The following is a 23,424-nucleotide window of genomic DNA, read 5'->3' on the forward strand; positions in this document are numbered from 1 at the left end:
TACGTTGTCGCTAGAACGTTCGAAGAAGAAGAAACAAACTTTACGCAATGACATATCCGAATTATACAATAAATAGTCGAATGGGTGTACCAGTACCTATACTTCTATGGACGTAATTAAGACACAGGTTGTGGAAGCTTTCGGGCGATGTTCATCGTTTCAACCTGTAGTAAAGATGGCACGTGGTATAAAAAACCTAAACCGCGAACAACGCGCGCGTAATTTGCGTACCTCCCCTCATCATTCATCACAACTCGGTCAATTATCTCCAAAAAAAAAAGTACGAAAATATGTACATACGTACGAGTAGGTATTGTCAACGAGGAACAAATTGAGTTGTTTCGATAGGAGAACAGGTTTTTAAAGTGTAATTATTCCAGCCAGTTTTCGAGGACTCTATGCAACATTGAACGATTGCAAACTGCCAACCGAGTCTACAGATCATGCTGATGACCAGTAATGCTGTGTCAGTGTGTGTCGGTGTTAGAAATATATACTCGTATGCGAGAAAACGAGATAACGAGAACGACTGCTGCGGTTCGCGAAATAGAGTAAATTTTTTGGTGAATTTGATCGATAGATGACCATAATTAACGTAGCATGTTCGGGTCACAGAACCATGTTAGCTACCATTTTCGCGGCTGCTGTTGTGACGTACCAGTGCCCGGTCGAGGGTCTGTTGTGGCCGAATTCCGAAGATGTCATGGTGGAGACGAAGATGTCTACGGTGAGAGAATCTAGCGAATGTTGCACATTTGCACAAATTTTGGCTTTTGCAAATAGGTACATACTTTTAGAAGTGATGTGAAAATGGTGTTGGGGGATAAAGAATCGATGGAGAATGAATTCGTCGTACCTATCTATTTTATGTCCTGGAAAAATGTTACAAATGAAAATATGTACGTAAAAACTACTGCGAGTTCATTTATTGCTCGTGATGATATCATTCTGTTCCTGCATTATTCAACCTGCTGCCCAAGTTATCAATTTCCTACTCCTCATTGAATTTTTTCTGATTTGAGGGAGAGTGATTGAAATTTACAGAAATGAAATTCGTGACTTTTTGAGATAAGTGTTTCATTGGAGCCAAAAATATTTCGTAATATTCCTTAAAAATCTACAATTCGTAAGCATATTTATTTATTTTTTTGCTATTTTTAGTGTACTTTCAATGATAAAAATGGGTACCAATGGTTTGAGAATTCATTTGAGGTTCGTAGACACACCTAACTAATATTTAAAAACAACACGGAACAGTGATTATTTTCTTTCATATTGTTATTTTTTGCTCAAATTTCTATATTAGATATGAATTTCATCAAATTTTAAGGCATTTGGTTTTTTAGTGTTGTTATTTTTGCAAAACATTGCCTAATTTTGCTAAAATTGTGTCAATTTTTGATAATTTCTCTGCCAATTTTGTGCAGTATTTTTCAATAGGTACCTACATTATGTAATTTTTGAGAAACATTCAATTTTGAAAATATCAAATTATAGGTATTTTACCTAGGTACTGTAATAGTTCAACACTTATTTGATATTTCAGGCAACTTTTTCGAAATGTTGCTCAAATTTTGTGATGTTTTACATCAAGTTTTCGTCATCTTTCATAATTTATCTACATGACATTTCATAGAGCGGGAAAATAAGGTAAAAAAGCGAAGGAGAAAAGGAAAAAATTGGCACATCAATATTTTCTTCGGGAATGTGTTCAGATGGACCCCCTGAACTACCAAAAAAAAACCGACCCTCCTACCCCTGGAGCAAATTTTTTTAGGGGTCTAAAACCGGTTGCGATTCACGTTTTTTGCATTTTACTCCGTAAATATTAGGTTTACGATAAAAACTACCATGACAAAAAATGTTCCCCTTCAAATTCTCGATAATTTGATACTACTCTCGATACCCATCCCTCAAGGGGGGGGGTGCCTAAAAAAAGGGGTGGAAAGAGTAGGTGTTTCAAAAAAATGTAAGTCCAGTAAATTAATGAAAATTACCACTTAATATTATTCGTTTTCGCTCAATTTTTTTTTACAAAGTCTACACACCCAACTACTAATCAAACCACCATTGATTGGTCTTCAACACTCCCCGGGGGTGAGTGGGGGATGCTTGATTTTTCAAGTAACACACAACTGAATCATGTATTCGAAAAACGAATCTGGACGTGCGATATACCGAAGAGTATGTTAAGTGGTAATTTTGATTAATTTACTGGACTTACATTTTTTTGAAACACCTACTCTTTCCACCCCTTTTTTTAGGCACCCCCCTTGAGGGATGGGTATCGAGAGTAGTATCAAATTATCGAGAATTTGAAGGGGAACATTTTTTGTCATGGTAGTTTTTATCGTAAACCTAATATTTACGGAGTAAAATGCAAAAAACGTGAATCGCAACCGGTTTTAGACCCCTAAAAAAATTTGCTCCAGGGGTAGGAGGGTCGGTTTTTTTTTGGTAGTTCAGGGGGTCCATCTGAACACATTCCCGAAGAAAAAATTGATGTGCCAATTTTTTCCTTTTTAAAACTGCTATTTGCCCGGTCTATCAAGCAATTTTCGTACAATTTTATCTCAAGTATCCTGATTTTTGATTTTTCATTAATTAATAGTGGGTAGGTAAGTTACTTGTAATCTTCAACAATTTTTCAACAATTTTTGCAAGATTTTGATTTTAAATTTTTTTTAGAGGGGTTCTGTGATTTTAATTTTTGATGAGTAACTTATCAAATTTATTTTTTGAATCAGAAAGAGAGGGGCTGGAAAATGTTTTTCGCTTCCTTCAAATGAAGAAAAATATAATTTACAGTACAAAAATATGTGATTCGGCCAGATAGGTCAATGAAATTGAAGATGTCAGACAGGCAGACAAATGACCCAGGCAATATAGACTCACGGGTCAATGACCTTAGGAGGCTAGACAGGCAGGCCCGGCAGACCGACGATTTTGACAAGTCAGACGGGTCAATGACCTTGGGAAACCAGACTGGTAGACAGACGGGTCAATAACCTTAGAAGACCAGATAGGGAGACGGGTCGATGACCTCGATGGACTAGACTGACAGACAGACGACCTTGACGAGCCAGACAGTGAGGTCAATGACCTCAAGAGGGTGGACAGACAGAATTTGACTCTTCGGTATCCTTCGCCTCCTTCCGTAGTGAACAAAAACTTTGGAGGCAGTGAGAGTTGAAACCAAAAAATAAATTAATATCTATTGTGACTCCGCGACCTTGAATTGATGGAAAAAACAGATCATTGTCACCCCGCATTCATTAAACTAATAATGTGGAATGTTGATTGAAAATAAGGTATCAATCAATAAATAAATAAAATCATTGCAAAAAAAATAGCAATTATGTATTTTTAAAAATGAGAAGTTTATTTTTTTAAATTTCGAGTTGTTTTAAATTTTATGTATGTATGTAATCTACCACCACACCTTTTTAGCAACATTCGTCAAACATTGATCAAATTTTTTCATGTGTTTTATCTATTTCTACTTATTTTCAATTCTTGTTAAATAAGTAGGTAGGTAGACATGTTTTTTTGAAACAAGTTTTAAGCAATTTTCACACAATTTTGCCTTCGTTTCATTTTTATTTATTAATTTTTAAAAAAAATCTCGTTTTTTTTTAAATATCTCAAAAATATAGAGTCTTTTGATTCCTAAAAAACAAATCCTTCTCTACAAGTAGGAAATTTCATACCATACTCTAGAATTTTGTTTCTCTTCATTTTTTTTTTTTTTTTTTTTTTTTTTAAGGAATTCTTGCCTTGGTTTTTATTTGTAGGTAACTGCTTTTTGAAATAATGTTGAAAAAACTTCATAAAAAAATCAAATTTTCATCACATTTATTCGATACTTGCGTTTTTTCCAACTATTGATATTCTTATATTAGGTACTTATTTTAATTTTTTTCATCGCAAACAATCGATTGTTGATAGAAACTGAGTACTTATCCTACCAGAAAAAATGGAGGGGAATAAAATTGAAAATCATTCAACTTCTCACTTGAAGAGTGTGTCATTTGTTTTTCCCTGAAGATTTTGTTTTAGATTAGATGTTTCGAATCACTGAAGAAAACACAGATTCCTTCCTTCTCTCTCTCTCTAAAGCACATAAGTTATGTTTTTAGGTTTCTTGAATGTCTTGGTTATTACATACAAATTTTTGTTATCGAATATTAGTTTTCCGTTTGTTTGAGAAACATTATTCCTTTAAATCTTAAATATTACCTAGGTAACGCTTTTGACATCATGTGTGGCTGTGGTGGGGTTGCTTTCGTGAGTTTCGTGGAAGTGTTCGCCTATGATTAGATACGTATTGTTCACAATTACGATACACGAATGGAATAATTTTGAAAATTTTAATTTAATAATTCATGAGAAACATTGAAAACATGGAGATTCTTCAATCGTTCGACGTTGTTACTCAAACTCAAGTGTAACTTGGATGAGTAATGAAAAAAGAATATTTCAAAGATATAATTTTTCAAACCAAAATTTAGAGAGAATTTTTTCCAACTTGAAAAATGAAATGTAATGTAATGAAACTTTCCGCTTTTCGGTTATTCCGGCTCCGGCAGAGATGATGGAGGAAGGAGTAAGGAATAAGGACCTGATGAGGAATAGATCTATTCTCTATTCTATGGGGTTGTCTTGACTTTGGTTGCCAATTGATTAATGATGATGGAATGGTAGACTGGACTGGAGTGATGATTTTTTGATTTTGATTTGACAAATGTTTCTTTTTTATAATTTAAATTTATTAATTATTACTGTGGCCGGATCCGCAAGAATGGTAGAAATTTAAAAAAATAAAAATTGCATTCATTTTTTTCATTTTAAATTTTCTTGTCGTGGTGCTTGGATGAGCACTGGCGCATTGATCAAGTAATTCACCTTTAGGTATATTTTGATTGCTGTGAGCATGTACAAAATACACCTTAAGGTGGATCATACTCATACTGTATGGACTGTATGGTCATCGCAGGTCGCAGGTCATCGTCGCTCATCGTCATCGATCATCTTCGGCTTTACCTCGGTTCATTCCGGTATTTCCGGTCATCTCATCGATGATTACTTTTTTTCACTAAATTCATCATCCTAAGTTTTGTCATTTTTTTATCGGGTAGTTTTTTTAATCATCAACATCATCTTAAATCAGTGATCGAGATTTTTTGAGATGTATTACTTGTTATTCTACTTTATTATAGCTTTTGGTGTTTTCAACTTTGTATAAGTATATTGTATTTAGTGACAACGGTATATTTCGTTACCAATTCATTGTTATCATTTGCACTTTGCAAATGCATTTCGAGTTACCTTCTTCATGCGTGCATAATTATTCGTTATTACAGACTGCAGTATTTTAGGTATACATATGATTCATTGCATAAATAAACAAATGGAGTCCTGTGAACGCCATCCAAATCGAAAATTGAAAAAAGCTGAGCACAATGTATCAACATTGCCACAAATCTGAGATCTTTAATTCTGGTACTAGCCGATGGATGGCTTTGACATAACTGCATTTTGACGTGTGATCTGATTTTCATGTATCCCTTATATTACTTGAAACTTTTACGACTACATATATGTTTTTGATATTTCAGATCTATGATTAATTACGCCGAGCGAATACTTCGCGATGAATAAAAGAAAAGCCACTAGCATGGACGAGCCAGATTGTAAACAGAAAAAAAGCGAAGACTACGATGCCTTTTTCATCTGTACTGCTAAATCGCCTCCGCCTTTGAGAGACATATCAGCTGCTAAAGTAGCCTTATCGTTATGGTTTCACGAATATTTACGCATTGAACGCAACTTGGAACATATCCTGTTTCCTTGCGAGGATTCCAATCGTGATCCCGATTATTCAGAAGTATTCGATGGAGATGAATTGGACGAATCTTACATTCATCGATTCAAAAGCACAGCCGGAAGTCATCGAACATTTGTTGAGCTGGAAGCATTACGAAAACGTATTGAAACCTCCGTTCAACAAATTCCATTACCGGTACAGCTTCGAGAAGTTGTTGGAAAATATCCGAGTATTATCGAACGTCAATTAATCGATTGGCTGTGTTATCACGAAGAACGCCTTTTCTACTTGATCATCGATCTCGACATGATTAACGAAATAATCGGCGTGATTGTTTGGAGACCGGATGTGACAATCGATTATTTATCCACTGCTCGAAATGTGCTAGCTTTACCCCAGTTGAAAGATATTCAAAGGTTTCGACTCATGTGTGCGTATTGCTTTGAAGACGAAATTAAACGCGTGCCTGGTGCGATTAGTGAGCAGAATTCAATCGGGTTGACGTTCCATGAATATCCGCTCGAGTACTATTGGACATGTTGGGTGAGAGACGAAATGCATAAGATCAATATCGGCGATGCTGTTTCAGTCGAAAGTTACATGTTGACTAGAACTCGTGTCAATAACTGGGCAGCTATAGAGTACTTTTTCGATCGACTGAAACCCGAAGAACAGGTGAACAAAGCTAAGTATCTTATACGTAAATACGGTATCAAATTTCAAACAGCTCTGCTCTCGAAACTCAATCTTTCTCAACGAGATCGCGTTCTTACATCATGTTCGACAACCGTCATCTTCAACTACGTCAAAATACCCTCGTACAGGAAATACGCGATGGAAATATGGAACCGTTATCAAAACTCAGTCACCTCGGGCAATTTTTGTAAACTGATCGACGATTTTTTGACGCTGCTTCACAACGCTGATATAGAAAACGATGAGAGTAAAATGAAAAACGTCGAATTTTTATTTTTCTATATTTGGACCAACGCTTCGAATGAGCTACGAACTTATACTTTGAATAACGAAGAATATTGCATTCTAGACTATTTTTTGTTCAACGATTTCCCGCACCCGAATATCGATCGCGTGAAGCTGATCACTCGAATGTTATCAGACGCCGAAGACGCATCTAAAGCTCATTTATTCGACCAAGCGGAATTCGCTCGTTTTTGCAAAATATTGGTCAAGTTGTACGATGCGAGTTTACTACATCAGTTCCTTCGATCGTGTACGTCCGATGTTGGTCAAATTTCCCAGTTCAAAAGTACCATTTTGAACAGTCGTGAAATTAAAATACACTGTAAAGATTTGATTAGAAAACGCGACTTTGACTCGTTGAACGCCGTTTTGATCAATAATTTGCCAGACTCGAAAACTATCATCGATTACAAGAAGCAAATCTTGAAGTTCATCTGCATCTCCAACTTTCATTACGGTGTCAGAGATGATATTATCGAAGTCATCGATAAATGTTTATCGAATCCAATAGCCGCCGTTGAATTGAAGAAAGATGTCATCTTGCATAATGATGTAATCGAAAGGTGCTTCCATGACATAAACGATGGTAAATTTGTCCAATTCAAAACAGTAGTGGAGCTATTATTCGTTCAACCAGCAGATCTGCAAGACATCAAGATAAAGTTATTGCTGAATTTTAAAAATATCTTCGTAAATGGTACCTTTTCCGAACTAAGAATGAATCAATGGAATGGCTTTGTCAAATGGTGTTTGCATTTCGAAGTGAATATGTCTGAATTCAAGAGCTCGCTACCTATCGATAATATTTTTGCGGATTTATTATTGAAGGCTGTATTCGTATCATCTCACCAGACCTCGCTCAGGAGTAAATGTAATTTTGAAAATTTGAATGCCTTGTTGAATTGGTATTTCGAATCCAAGGAGGAGATCAAGCGGTATAAAATCAACGCGGTGTTTTTATCGAAGAAGATAAATGTGATTGATACGATAATCGACAGAAAAAAGACAGAAATTTTGAAAAATATTATCCATTGGTGTTTCGAAAATGATCAAGAACTTATTACCCAATTCAAGATTAATTATAGTTGTCACGCGATTGTTGAATTTTTGTGATTTCTGTTTTGTTTCGAGTCGATTTACTAATCACTGTATTCTATGAAGTATGAATCGAATTTAAATGCATTTGATGTTGTTTATTTTAGTTTGTAGTGATTTTTCATCATCTTTGTTTCTTTTTTTTTTAACGAGTAAGCATGCTGTGTTATTTTTTTAATACCTAACGATTCGATTTTTATTTTTGTTAAAATTTGGTACGATATAATTTTTGATGTGAAATAATGTCTCTCGTTTTATAGTCTTGTAGTAATGTTGGCATTCTTGGTAGGTACTTGAAAAGGTTGAGTGAATAATTCAAAAAATGTAAAGATAAAGTATTTTAAAATTTTGATGACCTGAAAAGAATTTTAGTTCACTTCAACGAGGTAACTACCTAGTCAAGTTTTCTTACAAAAATCACAAAATTCAACTGTAGAAGTGAAAGTGAACTTCTATTTTTTGGTCTCCGTTTTCGAAGATTTTAATGGGACAATCTTATAGCTGACTAGATTTCTTACCACTGGTGATTCGGCTACATAGAACATCAAACGTGAACACTTTTCGTAGAGTTATTCGTATTCGATTTTTATTTCGATTTTGGGAAACCTTTTGGGTACCCAGGTACTTTATAGTTGAAATCTCGTGCGACCTGATCCCAAAATTCAGGGACCTACAATTTTTCCAAGTTCTCAAAATAGGGTTTCCAATTTTCCTTTTCTTTCATCGAATTTTTGTTCAATTTTCTGAGAAAATTCTTTGGCTATACCTTATGCTCATAGATTTCAGCTCTTCCTCAGTTTCTCCTTCTATTTAAAACTGTTTACGTAATATCTAATTAATTCAAGCTTCAAGATACCTATCATTAACCATCACATGTTCGTTCGCTTTTCGCTGCTAAAATTCCATTTTCACTCATTTTGCACTTTTCACTGTTGAATATAAAATTGCCAATTTTAATAATATAACAACTTGAATTTATCTTGCTTCAGCCTCAGCTGATAGACAGCAATAATTATCCAGTTGAAGTTCACAATGTCACCACCGAAGATGGATACATTCTCACATTACACCGAATACCATTTGGACGTGGCCTATCTTACGACGAACGAAGACCAATTATATTTCTGAATCATTGTATTTTATGCAGTTCAGCTGTTTTCATTTTGACTGGACCAGAAAAAGCATTAGGTTGGTAGAATTAATCTACTGACTAGGTTTTCCTTCTATGAAATGATGGAACGTATTCATCTTACATTATGGTTACATTCTTGTTCAATTTTTTTTTCGTTAGGTTACATTTTAGCGGACTACGGCTACGATGTTTGGATGGGTAATGCACGAGGTTCGGTGTATTCTAAAAAACACGTCAAACTGTCTTCGGAGAATTCCAAGTATTGGCAATTCAGGTACTTGAGTGATAAATGAATCTCCTGGGTATGTTGAAAGGCCATTCATTTGTGGTCTCTTTTGTTGTGGCGATTCCTATACGTATTTTAGGTATACCTATTGTTCCTGTGCGTTGACCTTTTCAGGTATTCCGTCAGTTCGTCCAATTCCACCCTCGAGTTTCCTAGTTGTTTTATGTAACATTTTGTACTGTAGATACTGTTACCTGTGACCTGTTGTTCTTTTTCTCCCTTTATTTATACTGAATCTTGTCGCGAATTGTTAACAAGACGTTATCTTTACTGTTACAGTTGGCACGAGATGGGCGTCTACGATCTTCCAGCATCCATCGATTACATTCTCGCAGCAACCAAACAAAAAGATTTAATTTACGTGGGACATTCCATGGGCACGACGATGTTCTACGTTATGGCTTCTGTAAGACCTCAGTATAACTCGAAAATACGTCTGATGATCAGTTTATCACCTGTTGCTTACATGGGACATATTAAAAGCTCTGTATTTCGAGTTCTCTATGGACCTTTGGGTGTAAGTCGAAAACTTTTTTAAAAAAATATTCGGCGTTACCGATACATCAAAATACTATTTTAAAATGTGCATTCGGTTCCAGAGAATTATGAATACCGCCGGTCTATACGAATTTATTCCTAATGGAAGATTAATTACCGATTATGGAAGCCAGCTGTGTTACGATAAAGCCATAACTCAGTATATTTGTAAGAATATCCTCTTCCTTATCGCTGGTTATGATTCCCAGCAATTAAATAAAGTATGAAATCAATACATTCTGCTTAGCGTTAAAATTCGCTCAAATTTTTCTATATAACTTATTGTGACTCTTGCGTGCATTTTTCAGACGACATTACCAATCATATTTAGTCACATTCCGGCAGGAACTTCAACCAATAGTTTAGTTCATTACGGGCAAAGTGTTGAAACAGGTGGGTAAGAGTTTTCACAATCACAACGCAACTATCACTACGTACGTGTAAATTTGTTTGCCTATCCTGTAATTAGAGAAGGCGAGAAGGTCGCATTTATTTTAATAAGTTTTTTTTTTCGCATTGGGTTTTTTAAAATTAGAAATTATCAACGTAGACGTTACGTTTTAAGAAGCATGGTAAGAATTATTGTACTTGCCCTTTTTTAGTTGGTACATGGAAAAAAATTGCGACCATTTTTTTCTTTAAATTCCAGGATTGAAAATCAATGCAAATATTTTCAGAATGTTTCATCGTAAAACGTCTTATCCATTGTACCTTCGATGAAATGTCAAACAATGATTAATGAATTTGTAAATAATGCATATTCTAGGCGATTTTCGTTGGTTCGACTGGGGTTCACTGCATAATCTCAAACTATACAGAAACAAGATACCCCCTGCGTACAATTTAAGGAAGATCAGCGCTCCAGTGGCTTTATTTTGGGCTCAGAATGATTGGCTTTCTCAGAAAGAGGTGCAGTTATTATCTGACACTCATTAACGTTAATAGGTAACCTTTCCGATACCGACTGATGTACTAATCTTTTTCAATAATTTTGCAGGATGTAGTCAAACTGATTGATAAGTTACCGAATGTTGTGGATAAGTATAAAGTACCTTTGTCATCTTTCAATCATATGGATTTTTTGTTCGCCATCGATGCCAAGGATTTAGTGTATAAAAGAGTAATCAAACTTTTGAATAAATTCTCTGCTTTGAATAGCACTCTCCTAGTTTAATTCGATGAATCAATCTCATTAATTTTTAATCTAGCGATAGCGAAATAATGCACCTATGTTACCTGGATGTTCGTACCTTTAAGATTATGATTTAAATATGTTTTTTGTTTGACTGTTTTTACGTGTTAATTTTATAATTATATTATACCTTCGTGCTCGCAAAATTTCATGTTATTGTTCGGTTTGTGACAAAAGTACTCTCACGATGCCTATTTTTTTTCTCAATTCTGAAAATGTTGACGTTCAGTCTTCTTGTATGTGTATTTAATTTCTATTTCTCGAATGTGCTGAAAAAGTTGATTTGTTATTGGATAAGTAGTAAGTACCTATCTACTTCAGAATGTAAATGCATGAGTGAAGATAACATGCAAGTGAATGTACTTTATGGAGTTTTTCTTTTAAATTTTTATATTTAAAATTTTAAACAGATACCTATGGTTTCATGAGATCTAATTTAATGCAGACTACGCCGAAGATGAATATAGAGTGAGTGAGCATTTATGTTGGAAATCGTTCAATCATAATTGTCAAATGGTTTCCGATTCATTTCTTCTCATTATGATGGAGGAATTTTCTCAACTTGAATTTATTTCTGCGCAGTTTTGAGACCTAATTATGGTTCGTTGACAATGACATGATAACTTTTGAACTACCTAATTGTTGAGTCTGAGGAGGCTATATTTTTCATCTTTGCCTCGCCACCTCCAGACATGATTACGTATTTTCCTCGCACTTCTTTTTACCACTTACCCACCCACTACCAGTGAGTGGCAGCTAGATGACGGTGTTTCTACATTTACTAGTTTCAATTCTCAGCAACGCGAGGGATGGCGATAAGGGAAAAGTGCTAATGCTCTTTGTAAAATGTGCCAGTGCACCTGTTAGTCGGAGGTCGCAGCATGACGTAAATTTTTCAACCACTGACGGTAACACTGTCTCGGACAGGACACGAGGCGAGACGAAGAGGAAGAATGAGAAACAGCCGGTTGGCGGGTGGTATGGTGGTAGATCGGGATCGGCACCTGAGGTTGAATAGCATCAAGTATGTATAAGCATAGTGTTTTTTTTTCGAGCGAACTGCCTATGATATTAGTATAGTTCTTGGTAATGCGGTGCAATTGCAATTATTTGCTATAAATCTGGTTGAATTTGGAAGTAGAATGATGTCTTTTTAGTTGTGCCAATTTGGATTAGTACCTAGTAATAAAATTTATTCACAGTGAGTAATCGTGTGGTAATGTAATTAATGTCTATGAGCATGCTGACGACATTTCGTTTTCACCTCGATTGTTGATTACGAAATCGTCTGTAGCGACAGTTCCGTGCCGGAGAGTGTTTGTTTCATCTTCAATAGTTATACCTGAATTGACTGAATCAGACAATTTCTGACTATGATGTTGATTTTGTCAACAGATCGTCAGCTCCATTATTTATAATACGAAGTGTACAGTTTTCCTTTCATGAAGATCATGGATTCGAGTTTATCCGGACTGTACGATAGTTACGATAGTTATCCAGATGAGGATGATTTAATGGGTGAAGAAGATGAAGATGAATATGATGATGAGTCCGAAATGATTGATAATGAATACTCTATGTTCTCTCCAGATCCTGACAACGAAGGTAAATATGATCTTTACATAGGTAACTACGGTATTGATATTACTTCCGTCAACTTATCGGTAAAGTTTTAGTTTTATCGTTTATCTTTCCAGAATATACGGAAGAAAGTATAATCGTACCTACTCGCGCCGTCGATTTGAAAGAAATGGCAGCTATGAACGTTGCGATTGCGCTATGGAATCATTTAGATGTAGCTCAAGCTGTATCAATAGACATAAAACGTTATTCTCAAAGCATCGGATTCAGTTTATACGAAAAAGTAAACCAGTGGTGGTCGCCAGACAAATTACCAGTTCCTCCGTTAATATCCGAACAGATCGGTAAATACGTCAGTAAGATGCGAAACGAGATAGATGATTGGGTAATGTATCATCATCGAAAAGTGTTTTTCTACGCTAAGAGTAGCCATTCCGTTTACTATCATATTTACGACATCATTTGGTACCCCAACGGCACGATAAATTATAAAGAAACGGCTAGAAATCTGTTGAAATCGATGAGAATAAGCGACGTTGAAAAGTGCCACCTATTGTGTACTTATTGTTTGAAAGACGATATCGAACGTATGTCACCTCAGATGTTTTCGAATAACCTCTTGGATATGGTGGAATTTGAACGTCAGCCTTTGATTTATTACTGGAATTGTTTTTATAGAAAGCAATTGGACAAAATACCTATAGGTGCAGACGCTGTAAACCTATCAGTTGATCAGTTCATGGTAAAATGTCATTACGTCGATAATTGGCCCGCGAAGGAGTATTTTTTCGATCGATTGTCCTCAAACGACCAAGTTGAAATGGCTAGTTGGTTGATTGACAAGTATGGCATGAAGTATCTGAAATTATTGCTCGTGAAATTGGACGAATCGCAACGACTTCATCTGTATAGTATGGAGAAATTGGAGAAATCGGTGAAAATTATGAGCATTTTCGCGTCTGCCAGAGTCTATTACGAAGATATTCTTAAAACGTGGTCCGAAATTCGTAATCTGATAACTCCAAGTCAATTCGTGACAATTTTCAAGACTTTATTCCGTATGTTGAAGTACGATATCGTTGTGAAAGAAATTTGGACCAGCGCGAGGGATGACCTTAAACATCACCTCTTAAATTCGTTCGATCAGTACAATATACTTGAAAAAATGTTGAATGCGTGGATATCTGATACCGAGAATGACTCCTTCTTCATCGTAATGCAAGACGTGGATAAGAACTTGAAATTGAATATCACGAAGAAGGTTTTTTTTTTAGAAAGCTGCGATACTTTGATATTCAGGGGTGAATTGAAATCACTCGATCGTTTGTTGAATTCGAGTTTCGATGATATTCAAGAATCAACTGAGTGCAAGCAGAATCTCGCCAAAGAACGCTCTTTTCATACTCACTGCATTAAATTGATTGTCGATGAAAAATTACCAACCTTGGAGCTTCTGTTAAATTCATTTCTAGCAAATCCCGAAGAATCTGCTCAATTCAAACGTGATCTTGCCAAGAAGCCTTGTTTTATGGAACGTTGCGAGAAATTGATGTTGGAATACGATTTTACAGCTCTAAAACGATTACTGAACGTTTGTCTTCCTGAACCCGAAGAGATGACGAAATTTAAACAAGAACTCGCCCAGAGAAACTTTTTTACCAACTACTGCGTGAATTTAATTACCGATGATACCAAGTACCTTTTGCTCGAAGGAGTATTGCGGTTTTTGTTTATTCAACCCGAGGATTCGATACGTTTCAAATACGAACTCACTACGAAAGATTTTTTTCGTAATCATTGCGAAAAATTGATGCGCGATGATCAATTACAAGTTCTGGATGATGTGTTGAATTCGTGTTTACAAAATGCCGAAGATGTACTTAAATTCAAACGAGATCTTTTTACGAGTTCCAAGTTGATGAGATATCGATGTTTAAATTATTATTCGAGCGGAAACTTGGCGCAGATAAATGAACTGGTATCGCGGTTCCTGGCTCCGTATTCTGAACTCATTTACGAGTATAAAAAAGACCTACTCACGTCAGTCAATGGTCTCACCAGATCAATTCAGCTTTTTGACATCAGACCGGAAGTAATTCATAGAATTACCACAGATGGATTCCTTACCGCCGAATGCGCGGCTGAACTAAAAAAGGAAATAATATTCGCTTCTGGAGCCATTAAAATAATGCAGTCGTGGATACAAAATGGTCGTGTGAATCTTCTGAAACAATCTATCGATCAGTTTCTCGAGTCGAACGAGGATAAAAGAGCTTTAAAAAAGCTTCTAATCAATGATCCTGTAGAACTTATACGCGACTACTTTTTCAAGAATATTCAATCAACGTGGCAATCATTATTGCTTTGGTTATTGGAAAACGAAAACTCGGTTCTAGAATATAAGCGATCGATGCCCGTGGATAACATTTTCGACGACTTGTTGAAAAAGTGCGTATTTGAAAAATACGATACTCAGGTGAGAATTTGCAGGTGTAGATCCACTATAGATATGGAACCTTTGGATCGATTTTTGGAGTGGTATTTCGGAGATCGACATTCTATAAGAGAATATAAATTGCGGAGAATCGACTCGTTCAATAGCATCGATACTATTGCAACGCTGCTAAGGAAATCAGATGCTTCGTACTTGAGAAGTGTTATGAATTGGTTCTTCGTAAACGATCGTATGGGTATGGACGCATTCCAGGCGAAAAACAGAGGTCGAAAAATTCTCAGGTATCTCTGCAAAGACAAAGAGTAAACAAAGACGATCGAATTTTTTTTTGTTGAGTTTGGATAATGTTAGATTTTGTTGGTATTACTTAGTACTGGTTCCTTTGTTGTGATTTTTTTCGTGATTTTTCTTCTTCTGTATGTTATGTTTATCTACATAGGTATTTATTTATTAAGGCAGATCCGTCGTTTTCGAAATATCTTGTTATTCTAGCGAATAATTTGATTTTGTTTTTATTGAAAATTTTAAGTGCGTATATTATTTGTTAATGTGAATCATAATTTTTTAGCTGTTTTGTTCCTCTAAAATTTATTTAAAACCAATAAAGCTAAAATCAAACCAGTATGTTGTGGTCATCCTAGCTTTTTTTTCAATTTCATTCGAATTTACAGTTTTATTTTCACCGGAAAGATTGAAGAAGTAAAAAAAAAAAAAGGAAACCATTCAATTATTTCAGTCACTGCAAGAAAAATTCATTTAGAGGTTTAAATTTTAATGAAGAATTAAACAAAGTTTGATATTATTTCGCAATCGTTGGCTTTTTTTCAGGAAATTTACTTCGAAAGAAAGTGTCACAGGTCACAGTTCATTAAATGAAATAGATTCTGTACTGAATAGGTATCAATGTATTCAACTTGAAAGAAACGCTGTAAATTATTTTCGTTTATGGAATCACGGAGAACTCGATGTCGATGATTCGGGCCTGGAATTCAAATCTAGCTGAAATGCATATTGTTGGTGTTGATACATGCGTCTGTTTTTTCTCCACGATGATTTCCAATTTCCGGTGGTTATCCGTTATTATAGTACTTTACCGACGGAATTTCATGAGTTGGCCTTTGGCGACACTGATTGAATGAGTCCCGTGGCGACCTTGGCGACGACGGTGGTACTGCTGGAGCTGGAATTCAGCTTCTGAGCTTCAGTTCATGTTCTTGTTCTTGGTATGTAGCTTGGTAGAGATGAGGATGAGAGATATATGTATGATGTGATGTTAAATTAAATTAACGCAACGGAAGCTTCGTCGGTTCAGTCGGTTGTATGTTAAATGTATGGTTTTTGTACGTTTTAAATTCGTCCTGACCGAGGTAAGCTTACTCTTCTCATCATTTGAACCTAGATAATAAATTAAAGTGAGCTAGGTATGTGTTTAAATATTTTTTTTATTGAATGTCGAATCCTCGCTTTCTCTGCCTGCATCTGGTAAATTCTGAACAAAAAGACCCAATTAAAACCGAATATTCATTCCATCCATTGATCTAATCAGATGGAATCGGATCGAAGTTTTTATCGCATTAGATCCGAGGGAAGACTTTTATCGTGATAATTCCCTGAAGAAAATAGTAACATTACTACATTGTGTAGTACTCATTACTATGCATGTAGTAAGAATTACCATGTAGATAGTAAGAAATACAACTCATTCGACTAAGTAATAACCAAGCTAACACGTTTTTCATTTTATTTAGAGTTCAGATTCACATATTATTTTGTGAGAGGATCGGAGAAACATTTTAGCAAACAGCTTGAAAAAAGTACCTACAGTGCGACTTCCAGCAAACTAGATACAGGTACCTATACTTGAATCTATTTCATTGTAATGTTATAAATAGTAGGTATACATAATTTTTATTTCACTCCTAATTATTATACTACATACATATTTGCAAAAGTACGCTCATTTCTCTAGTTCATTGAAAAAATGGCTGTTACGATTACGAATGTATTTGATTTTTGTTTTGATTACAGGCGTGAAAACTGAATGAAGTTATGAATTATCCGCGTTCAGAAGATGATTTTAACCCGTTGGCAGCTCGTAAGTTTTTAATAATTAAATTACTGTGTTCATATAGCCAATAGCCATACTTACTCAATTGACAGATTTGGGCATATTAACTAGTGTTCTGCAATTTTGATCTAAAACGTGTTTTGTATCGTAATTTTTTAACGAGAAAATATTACTAAAATGTAGCTGGCATAATTTAGGACGAGGAAGATTTATGATGAATGCCCATGGATAATGATGAAAATGTCTAGGAATCATTATGGGGAATAAAAATGGAATGGTTACCAAATTGCAGTAATGGTTACTAAATTTTCAGTAACGATTACTGGGAAATGTTGTAATCGTTACTCAACATCGAGTATCCATTCTATTCCAACAATCTGAGAAAACGTAAATGTTGATAAAGAAAGTCTTGTTTTTTGCTAAAGTTTTCGAAGTCTATATTTTTGAGTTTTATTATCAGATTTTGATTTAGAATACAAATACATTATTTCATTTCCTAATTTTTTTTACACTGTTTTATTGAAAAATGTTTTTTTGGTAATTTTTTTTCTTAATTAAAATGTTTTGCATTCGTTTTATGAGATTTTTGGTAGCTTTTTGATTACTTTTTCGAACTGTTTCGGTTCGGTTACTAAAGTTACCTACTTTTTTGGAAAAAATAAATAAGCCCTGCTTTTTTGCTACAATTGTCAAAGTCATACTTGGCAAAAAATTGACAATCACTCTCGCTTTCTAGCAAGAATTATGTAAAATTTCATTTAAAAAAAAACCTAAAAAGTTGTCCAAAAGTTTTACCTTTTAGCCAAAAAATTGCAAAAAATTCTCAGTTTTTCAAAAATACATAATTTTTTTTTTGTATTTTTATCAAAATGGCTAAAAAGTTTTTTTTTGGCTAAAATATTCAAAAAGTCTCACAAAAATTTTCCTCTTTTTTCACCAGAAATTGCCAAAAAGTTTTACCTTTGTTGCTACTAAAATTACCTAAGGTCCTTTTATCTGTTGAAATTGTTCAAGTCTTGACTTTTGCCAACAATGACACAAGTTACTGTTTTCAGGCAAAATAGCATGAAAATTTGAATTTTTGAATATAACTATGTACCTACTTGAAATTCCAAAACATCTCTCTTTTTTCCGAAATTGTTCAAGAGGTCGTTTTGTTAAACTTTCTTTTGCTAAAATTTTCGAAATTTCGTTTTTTGCCAAAATGAGTTTTTATAAAACAAAATTTGTAAAAATTTACACTTAGCCAAAAATTTCAAAAAGCCTCTGTTTTTCCTTTTTAAAAGTTGCAAAACAATCCAACTTTTTGAAATAAAAACCAAAAAAAATTCAATTGAGTACGAATTCTGATAAAATTTTCAAAAAGTCAAACAAGTCGATGTCGCTACCGATTTATTTGAAATGGAACATGTGGATTTAAAATCAAAATTTTATCATTGGCTTAATCCGGCCGAATGATTTTTAGAGGCAATTTCGAAGAACAAATAGGCCTATAGCAGTAAGTGATTTGCCCATCATGCCAATTAGAAACTGTCTATATGTATGTAGGTACCTAGTTATTTAAAAAATGCCCGAAAATTGATGATTTTTTTTTTATTCATAGGCGAAAGGCGATTAGGAGAAGGCATGACACCGAGAACGGCAACATATCGATGGTGTTGTGGATAAAAGGCCAAACTGTTTTTTTTTTCCAAAGGGCAAATCTGTTCTCGGTCATTTTGAGTAAATACGAAAGGGCCAATCTGCATTTTTTTACATGAAAGTATAATCCAAAACGGCGAAACTGAACTATTTTTTTACTTTTTTTTTACATTACAGACCACTACAAATTTATCTTTGATGGCCAGTAATTTAAAAAAAATTGCAAATGTACCAAAATGATCTCAGAAAACCCAGACCTACGAGTAAACAGAATAATACGAGGGTGGATTAAAAAGTATCGCCAACATGGCTCTGGAGGAGAGCCTATATGGAGGTACGAGTATTTTGAACCAAATGAGCGCTCATTTTATAGCTTGAAGTTTTAGGAAGACGGTGGTGTGTTCAGTTTTTAGATACCTACAACTCGAAAAAATGTTGATCGTATTTGAAATTTTTGAGAAAAGTTATTCGGTTGATGGGGCTGGAGTATCGTACATTGCGGTCTAGTAGCAAGTCTAATATCTATATCAAGCAGTGTGTGCAATCATTTGATAGTCCAAAGCCTCAGGAACACGGCGGTGTATTCAGTTTTTTTTGTTTGACTTGTACAAATATTCTTGAATGAATTCAACGAGATCATGGTATAGCTAAGTGATGTTAATTTTCACTAAAAAAAAAACGCCCAAGTCACTTTGGACATGTTCAACATTGTTACAGCATGTTGTACAGAAAAACTAAATACATCACCATGTTCCTGTAACTTCAGACTACAAAATTACTGCTCATGCAGCTTGCTATAAGAATTAGTCTCGCCGGTAGAGCGCAAAGTGTACCTTCTTGTGTATCCTGCATGACCTGAAATTTTTTCCTCGGCCCATTCGAAGGCCTCCAAAATTTTTTCTATAACTCATATCGTGTACCTGAGACTTCAGGCTACAAAATCACAACTTCTTTCTCAATAGAAATGAAATGAGGAAGGATCGAGATGACGGATTTGCTAAACTATTTGAACCTGAACCAAAGACCAAAAATTCAGGTAATTTGAGTACGCTGTATAAGTATTTGGCATTATTTGGACACATTTGAGTAATTCTGTTGGTTTTTCTAGAAATTAAAATATCAAAAGAGCCTCAGGAAACGAATTTTATCCGTCAAAAAAAAGAGTTCATTCTGAAGATGATTAAAAAAGATACCAAAGCTCGAACCTTCACTGATGACTGATAACAAATCGATTTCACCCCTACATACAATATTAGACTATATGAGCTTTCATTTCGCGGCCGAATATTTCCCATTTGCTAAGCATTTGCCATTTATCAACAACAAAACATCTATTATTTTTTGCCAAATTTATCAGATTGGCCCTTTTTTTCATGTTGAACCTGTAGGTTGAACAAATACAAAAGGGCCAATCTGTCCACTCTCGAACTATTTCATCATTATAAATTTCTCAAGCTAGAAAAAATATTATCAGTGGATAATAATGGAAAGCGAATGAGTTGCCTTCATCAAAAAAATTGATACATCGGCCAAACTACTCCTTAGTACGATGATATGACACTTTCGAGTTTAGAATGCAAGTTGGAAACTCAGTTTGGCCTTTTATCCACAACACCATCGATATGCTGCTCGAAAAACTACCATGGACGAGAGATCTATATTTGCTCGTAAGTTGAATCAATTTATGTACATAGTCGACTCGTAAATTAAATTTTATTTAACTTTCAATTAAATATATTACATCGTACGATATTTTTTACAGTACGATCACGAATAGGACCCGATCTGTTTCGCGGTGCACCCGAGTTGAGTAAGATCGCATACTTCAGCGCAGCAATTGCCTTATGGTATCATGCAAATATACCTGTACAGATGTCAGGAATAAGAAAACATCGCTCCCAAGACAGCGCTGTGTGGTCATCGTTATGTCGAAAAGTGCGTGGATATGCGCTGGATTTAATGATACCGAATTCAATCTGTCAACGTCTGCAGGTATACGTCGATAAAATAAAATACGAATTAGAAGATTGGGTTACCTATCATTCAAGAGCTGTATTTTTTGGGCAACAAAATGACTTGAAGATATACAAGTTCATTTATCACATCATTTGGTATCCTGATGGTAATATTAATTACGCGAAGACGGCTGCAAATTTACTAAAATCAAAATCCACGAGTACAACTGAGAAGTTCTTTCTTTCGTGTTTGTATTGTTTGGAAGACGAGATCAGAGCGATTGCACCGTCAGTGATCGAGCGTATCGATTTGACTCAATTGAGGTTTAACGAGCATCCATTGATTCACTACTGGATTTGTTGTCTGCGAAGCGCTTTGAACAATATACAAGTTACTAGAGATTTATCCATCGAATGTTTCATGGTTCAGCAACATTACGTGAATAATTGGTCAGCGGTGGAATACTTCTTTGATCGAATGAATTCCGATGAACAAGTGCAAAGCGCTATCTGGTTAATCGACAAATACGGATTAATGTATCAGGAGGTATTATTGATGAAATTGAACGAAATCCAACGGTTATCCTTGTATTCAAGCAGATGTACGGAGATCCTTTATAATTACTCTAGATCGTTTAATACCACCGATATTTCGAAAAATGTTCTTGTGACGTGGTTTGAAATTCGTAATACGATCTCCAGAGAGCAATTCGCCTTGATATTTCGCGAACTGCTGTGGTCCAGAGTAGTCGATACGGTTATGACGGATATTTGGACCAGCGCTTGTGCCGATTTTAAACGTCATGTTTTGAAAAACGTTGATAACGAATTCATTTCAACATTATTTTATCGATTTGGGACGAACTACGATAGTGATTTCATATTCACCGTTTTAGCAGATATGAATGCAAATGCTAAACAAACGATGATTGAAAAACGGTTCTTCACACAATGCTGCGAAAACTTGATATGCGAGCAGAAGCCATCGATTTTGGATAGATTACTGAATCAGTTTTTTCCCACCACCGAAGAATCGGCACAATTCAAACGTAATCTCGTAAGCACTTCGGATAAAGTGAAATCCCAATGTTTTGAGTATTTCCGCGACTACAAAAAAATCAAAATCGCCCATGAAATGCTCGCTTTAGCGTTGTCACCTGACTACGATTTCGTACTAGAGTACAAAAGAAAAATACTCATGTCACCGGAGGGTACTCGGAATTGTAGTTTTCTCATGGGTTCAGTTAAACGTGGCACTTTATGTAACCTCATCGCCGATTGTTTCAATACTGAAAGCCTCGCATGGGAATTCAAAAAAGAAGTGATTTACTCTACATGGGGTATTCGCAAACTTCAGGAAATGATTCTAGAGGATAATTTGCGTACGGCGAAAAAATACATAAATTGGTTTCTGGAATCGAACGAAGAAAAAAAATTATTCAAAAGACGTCTACTGATCGATAACGAAAGTGTTAGTTCAACAATGATACAAATATTACTCAGATAAGACCGGGAGTGGTGGCAATCATTTATGATATGGTGCTTCGAAGATGAAAAGACTATCACGGAGTTTAAAGAAATGCTGCCAGTGGATACGATTTTTGATCACTTACTGACGGGTAGCGTTTGTCGAAATTATTATCGGTATCCTAATCTTAATCTTGAGCTTTCCTTGAAAGAGAATTTCGAGTTTGGTATCGTGGAAAGATTTTTATATTGGTACTTTCAGACATGGGCGGAAAAATGTGATTATAAAGTTCGAAGAATTAACGCCTATGAAAACCTGCATATCATCTCGTTCATTTTGAGGTCTGAACAGGCCGAGAAAAATATTAAAGCGGTGATAGGCTGGTTTTTCAATTACAATCAAAGTAAAATCGACCAATTCAAACGAGATCATCAAGGCTCGGAAATTGTTTCAATGATTTAAAAACGTATGTATAGTATATTATGTAGTTTGAAATGATTGACCATTTTTGTATTTAATTTTTTAAAAAAATCCTAATGAATTTCATTGTTTTAAAATACCTACTTCAATTCTTTTTTCAAATTATTAATATATTAAAGTTGGCGTCATAAATTGAATATTGTGATACCTATAATCATTATACCTACTTGAGTGATCTTATTATTTTTAATGAGATTATTTTCTCACTCTCTGATTTTCACGTGTCTTTTTGTTCCAGAAGTTTTATTGTTTCGGAATTTTGTCTTTTGTAAATGAAAATATAGAATAGTGCAGAAAAGTACATAGATGGGTAATGATAATATTGTTCATTAATTTTCATGATTCAAATAAAATAAACATTTTATTCATGTTGTAGGGAATGAAGTGGATTTTTTCGATATGTTAATCACAGAACTCGAAGCATTGCTGATAAAAAAATGATTAAAAAATTATGAGAGAGACCTGGGAAGATTTAATGAAAAACGAAGATTTTAATTTTGCGTGCGACGAATCTATATTTTAACAAACTTTGCTGAGGAAAAATATGATAGGTATACAATATATTTGAGCTTTGAGCGATAATGGATTTATAAGTTTAGAACTGCCCGAAAAAGTTGAAATTCAAAACAGTTTTTAATCAATTTGGCAGGTCGAAGATTGAGTACATCCCATTTAAGCTTTCTTAGTCAATTTGGTAAAACTTTGTTGCTTTTTTTTCTCACTTTT

The 23,424-nt window shown here is 34.9% G+C and overlaps 4 protein-coding genes across 7 annotated transcripts; all 4 read left to right on the plus strand.

Moving 5' to 3' along the window:
• Positions 1-314: 314 nt before the first annotated feature.
• On the plus strand, positions 315-11,412 carry LOC135843822 (lipase 3-like). The gene is made up of 8 exons (XM_065361845.1): positions 315-727; positions 8,893-9,091; positions 9,195-9,309; positions 9,601-9,838; positions 9,921-10,079; positions 10,167-10,251; positions 10,625-10,767; positions 10,856-11,412. The coding sequence occupies exons 1-8, from the start codon at positions 581-583 to the stop codon at positions 11,030-11,032; spliced, it is 1,263 nt and encodes a 420-aa protein (XP_065217917.1). The 5' UTR covers positions 315-580; the 3' UTR covers positions 11,033-11,412.
• On the plus strand, positions 4,924-8,882 carry LOC135843820 (uncharacterized). Its single transcript, XM_065361843.1, has 2 exons — positions 4,924-5,378; positions 5,619-8,882. The coding sequence occupies exon 2, from the start codon at positions 5,654-5,656 to the stop codon at positions 7,919-7,921; it is 2,268 nt and encodes a 755-aa protein (XP_065217915.1). The 5' UTR covers positions 4,924-5,378; positions 5,619-5,653; the 3' UTR covers positions 7,922-8,882.
• A 396-nt stretch (positions 11,413-11,808) lies between the features above and the next one.
• LOC135843819 (uncharacterized) lies at positions 11,809-15,710 on the plus strand. Of its 4 annotated transcripts, none has more exons than XM_065361840.1 (3): positions 11,809-12,074; positions 12,446-12,655; positions 12,727-15,710. In XM_065361840.1, exons 2-3 carry the CDS (start codon positions 12,493-12,495, stop codon positions 15,390-15,392), a joined length of 2,829 nt encoding a protein of 942 aa, XP_065217912.1. In that variant the 5' UTR covers positions 11,809-12,074; positions 12,446-12,492; the 3' UTR covers positions 15,393-15,710. The 4 variants fall into 4 exon arrangements, with proteins under 4 accessions (XP_065217912.1, XP_065217911.1, XP_065217914.1 ...); XM_065361839.1 differs by lacking the exon at positions 11,809-12,074 and adding an exon at positions 12,081-12,251; XM_065361842.1 differs by lacking the exon at positions 11,809-12,074 and adding an exon at positions 12,081-12,251 and having other exon boundaries at positions 12,748-15,710.
• Positions 15,711-16,294: 584 nt separating this feature from the next.
• LOC135843655 (uncharacterized) lies at positions 16,295-23,033 on the plus strand. Its single transcript, XM_065361607.1, has 6 exons — positions 16,295-16,453; positions 16,835-16,936; positions 17,115-17,181; positions 18,758-19,831; positions 19,904-20,462; positions 20,558-23,033. The coding sequence occupies exons 5-6, from the start codon at positions 20,438-20,440 to the stop codon at positions 22,255-22,257; spliced, it is 1,725 nt and encodes a 574-aa protein (XP_065217679.1). The 5' UTR covers positions 16,295-16,453; positions 16,835-16,936; positions 17,115-17,181; positions 18,758-19,831; positions 19,904-20,437; the 3' UTR covers positions 22,258-23,033.
• Positions 23,034-23,424: the final 391 nt, after the last annotated feature.

Source organism: Planococcus citri, chromosome 4 (genome assembly GCF_950023065.1).
Source record: "Planococcus citri chromosome 4, ihPlaCitr1.1, whole genome shotgun sequence".
NCBI classification, from domain to species: Eukaryota; Metazoa; Arthropoda; class Insecta; order Hemiptera; family Pseudococcidae; genus Planococcus; species Planococcus citri.

Coding starts and splice junctions, on each gene's coding strand:
- LOC135843822 (XM_065361845.1), top strand. CDS start 581: ATGACCATAATTAACGTAGCATGTTCGGGTCACAGAACCATGTTAGCT. Junction 9,092..9,194: donor TGGACCAGAAAAAGCATTAG/GTTGGTAGAATT, acceptor TTTTTTCGTTAG/GTTACATTTTAGCGGACTAC. Junction 10,080..10,166: donor ATTCCCAGCAATTAAATAAA/GTATGAAATCAA, acceptor TGCATTTTTCAG/ACGACATTACCAATCATATT.
- LOC135843820 (XM_065361843.1), top strand. CDS start 5,654: ATGAATAAAAGAAAAGCCACTAGCATGGACGAGCCAGATTGTAAACAG.
- LOC135843819 (XM_065361840.1), top strand. CDS start 12,493: ATGAAGATCATGGATTCGAGTTTATCCGGACTGTACGATAGTTACGAT. Junction 12,656..12,726: donor TCCAGATCCTGACAACGAAG/GTAAATATGATC, acceptor GTAAAGTTTTAG/TTTTATCGTTTATCTTTCCA.
- LOC135843655 (XM_065361607.1), top strand. CDS start 20,438: ATGGACGAGAGATCTATATTTGCTC. Junction 20,463..20,557: donor CGAGAGATCTATATTTGCTC/GTAAGTTGAATC, acceptor TATTTTTTACAG/TACGATCACGAATAGGACCC.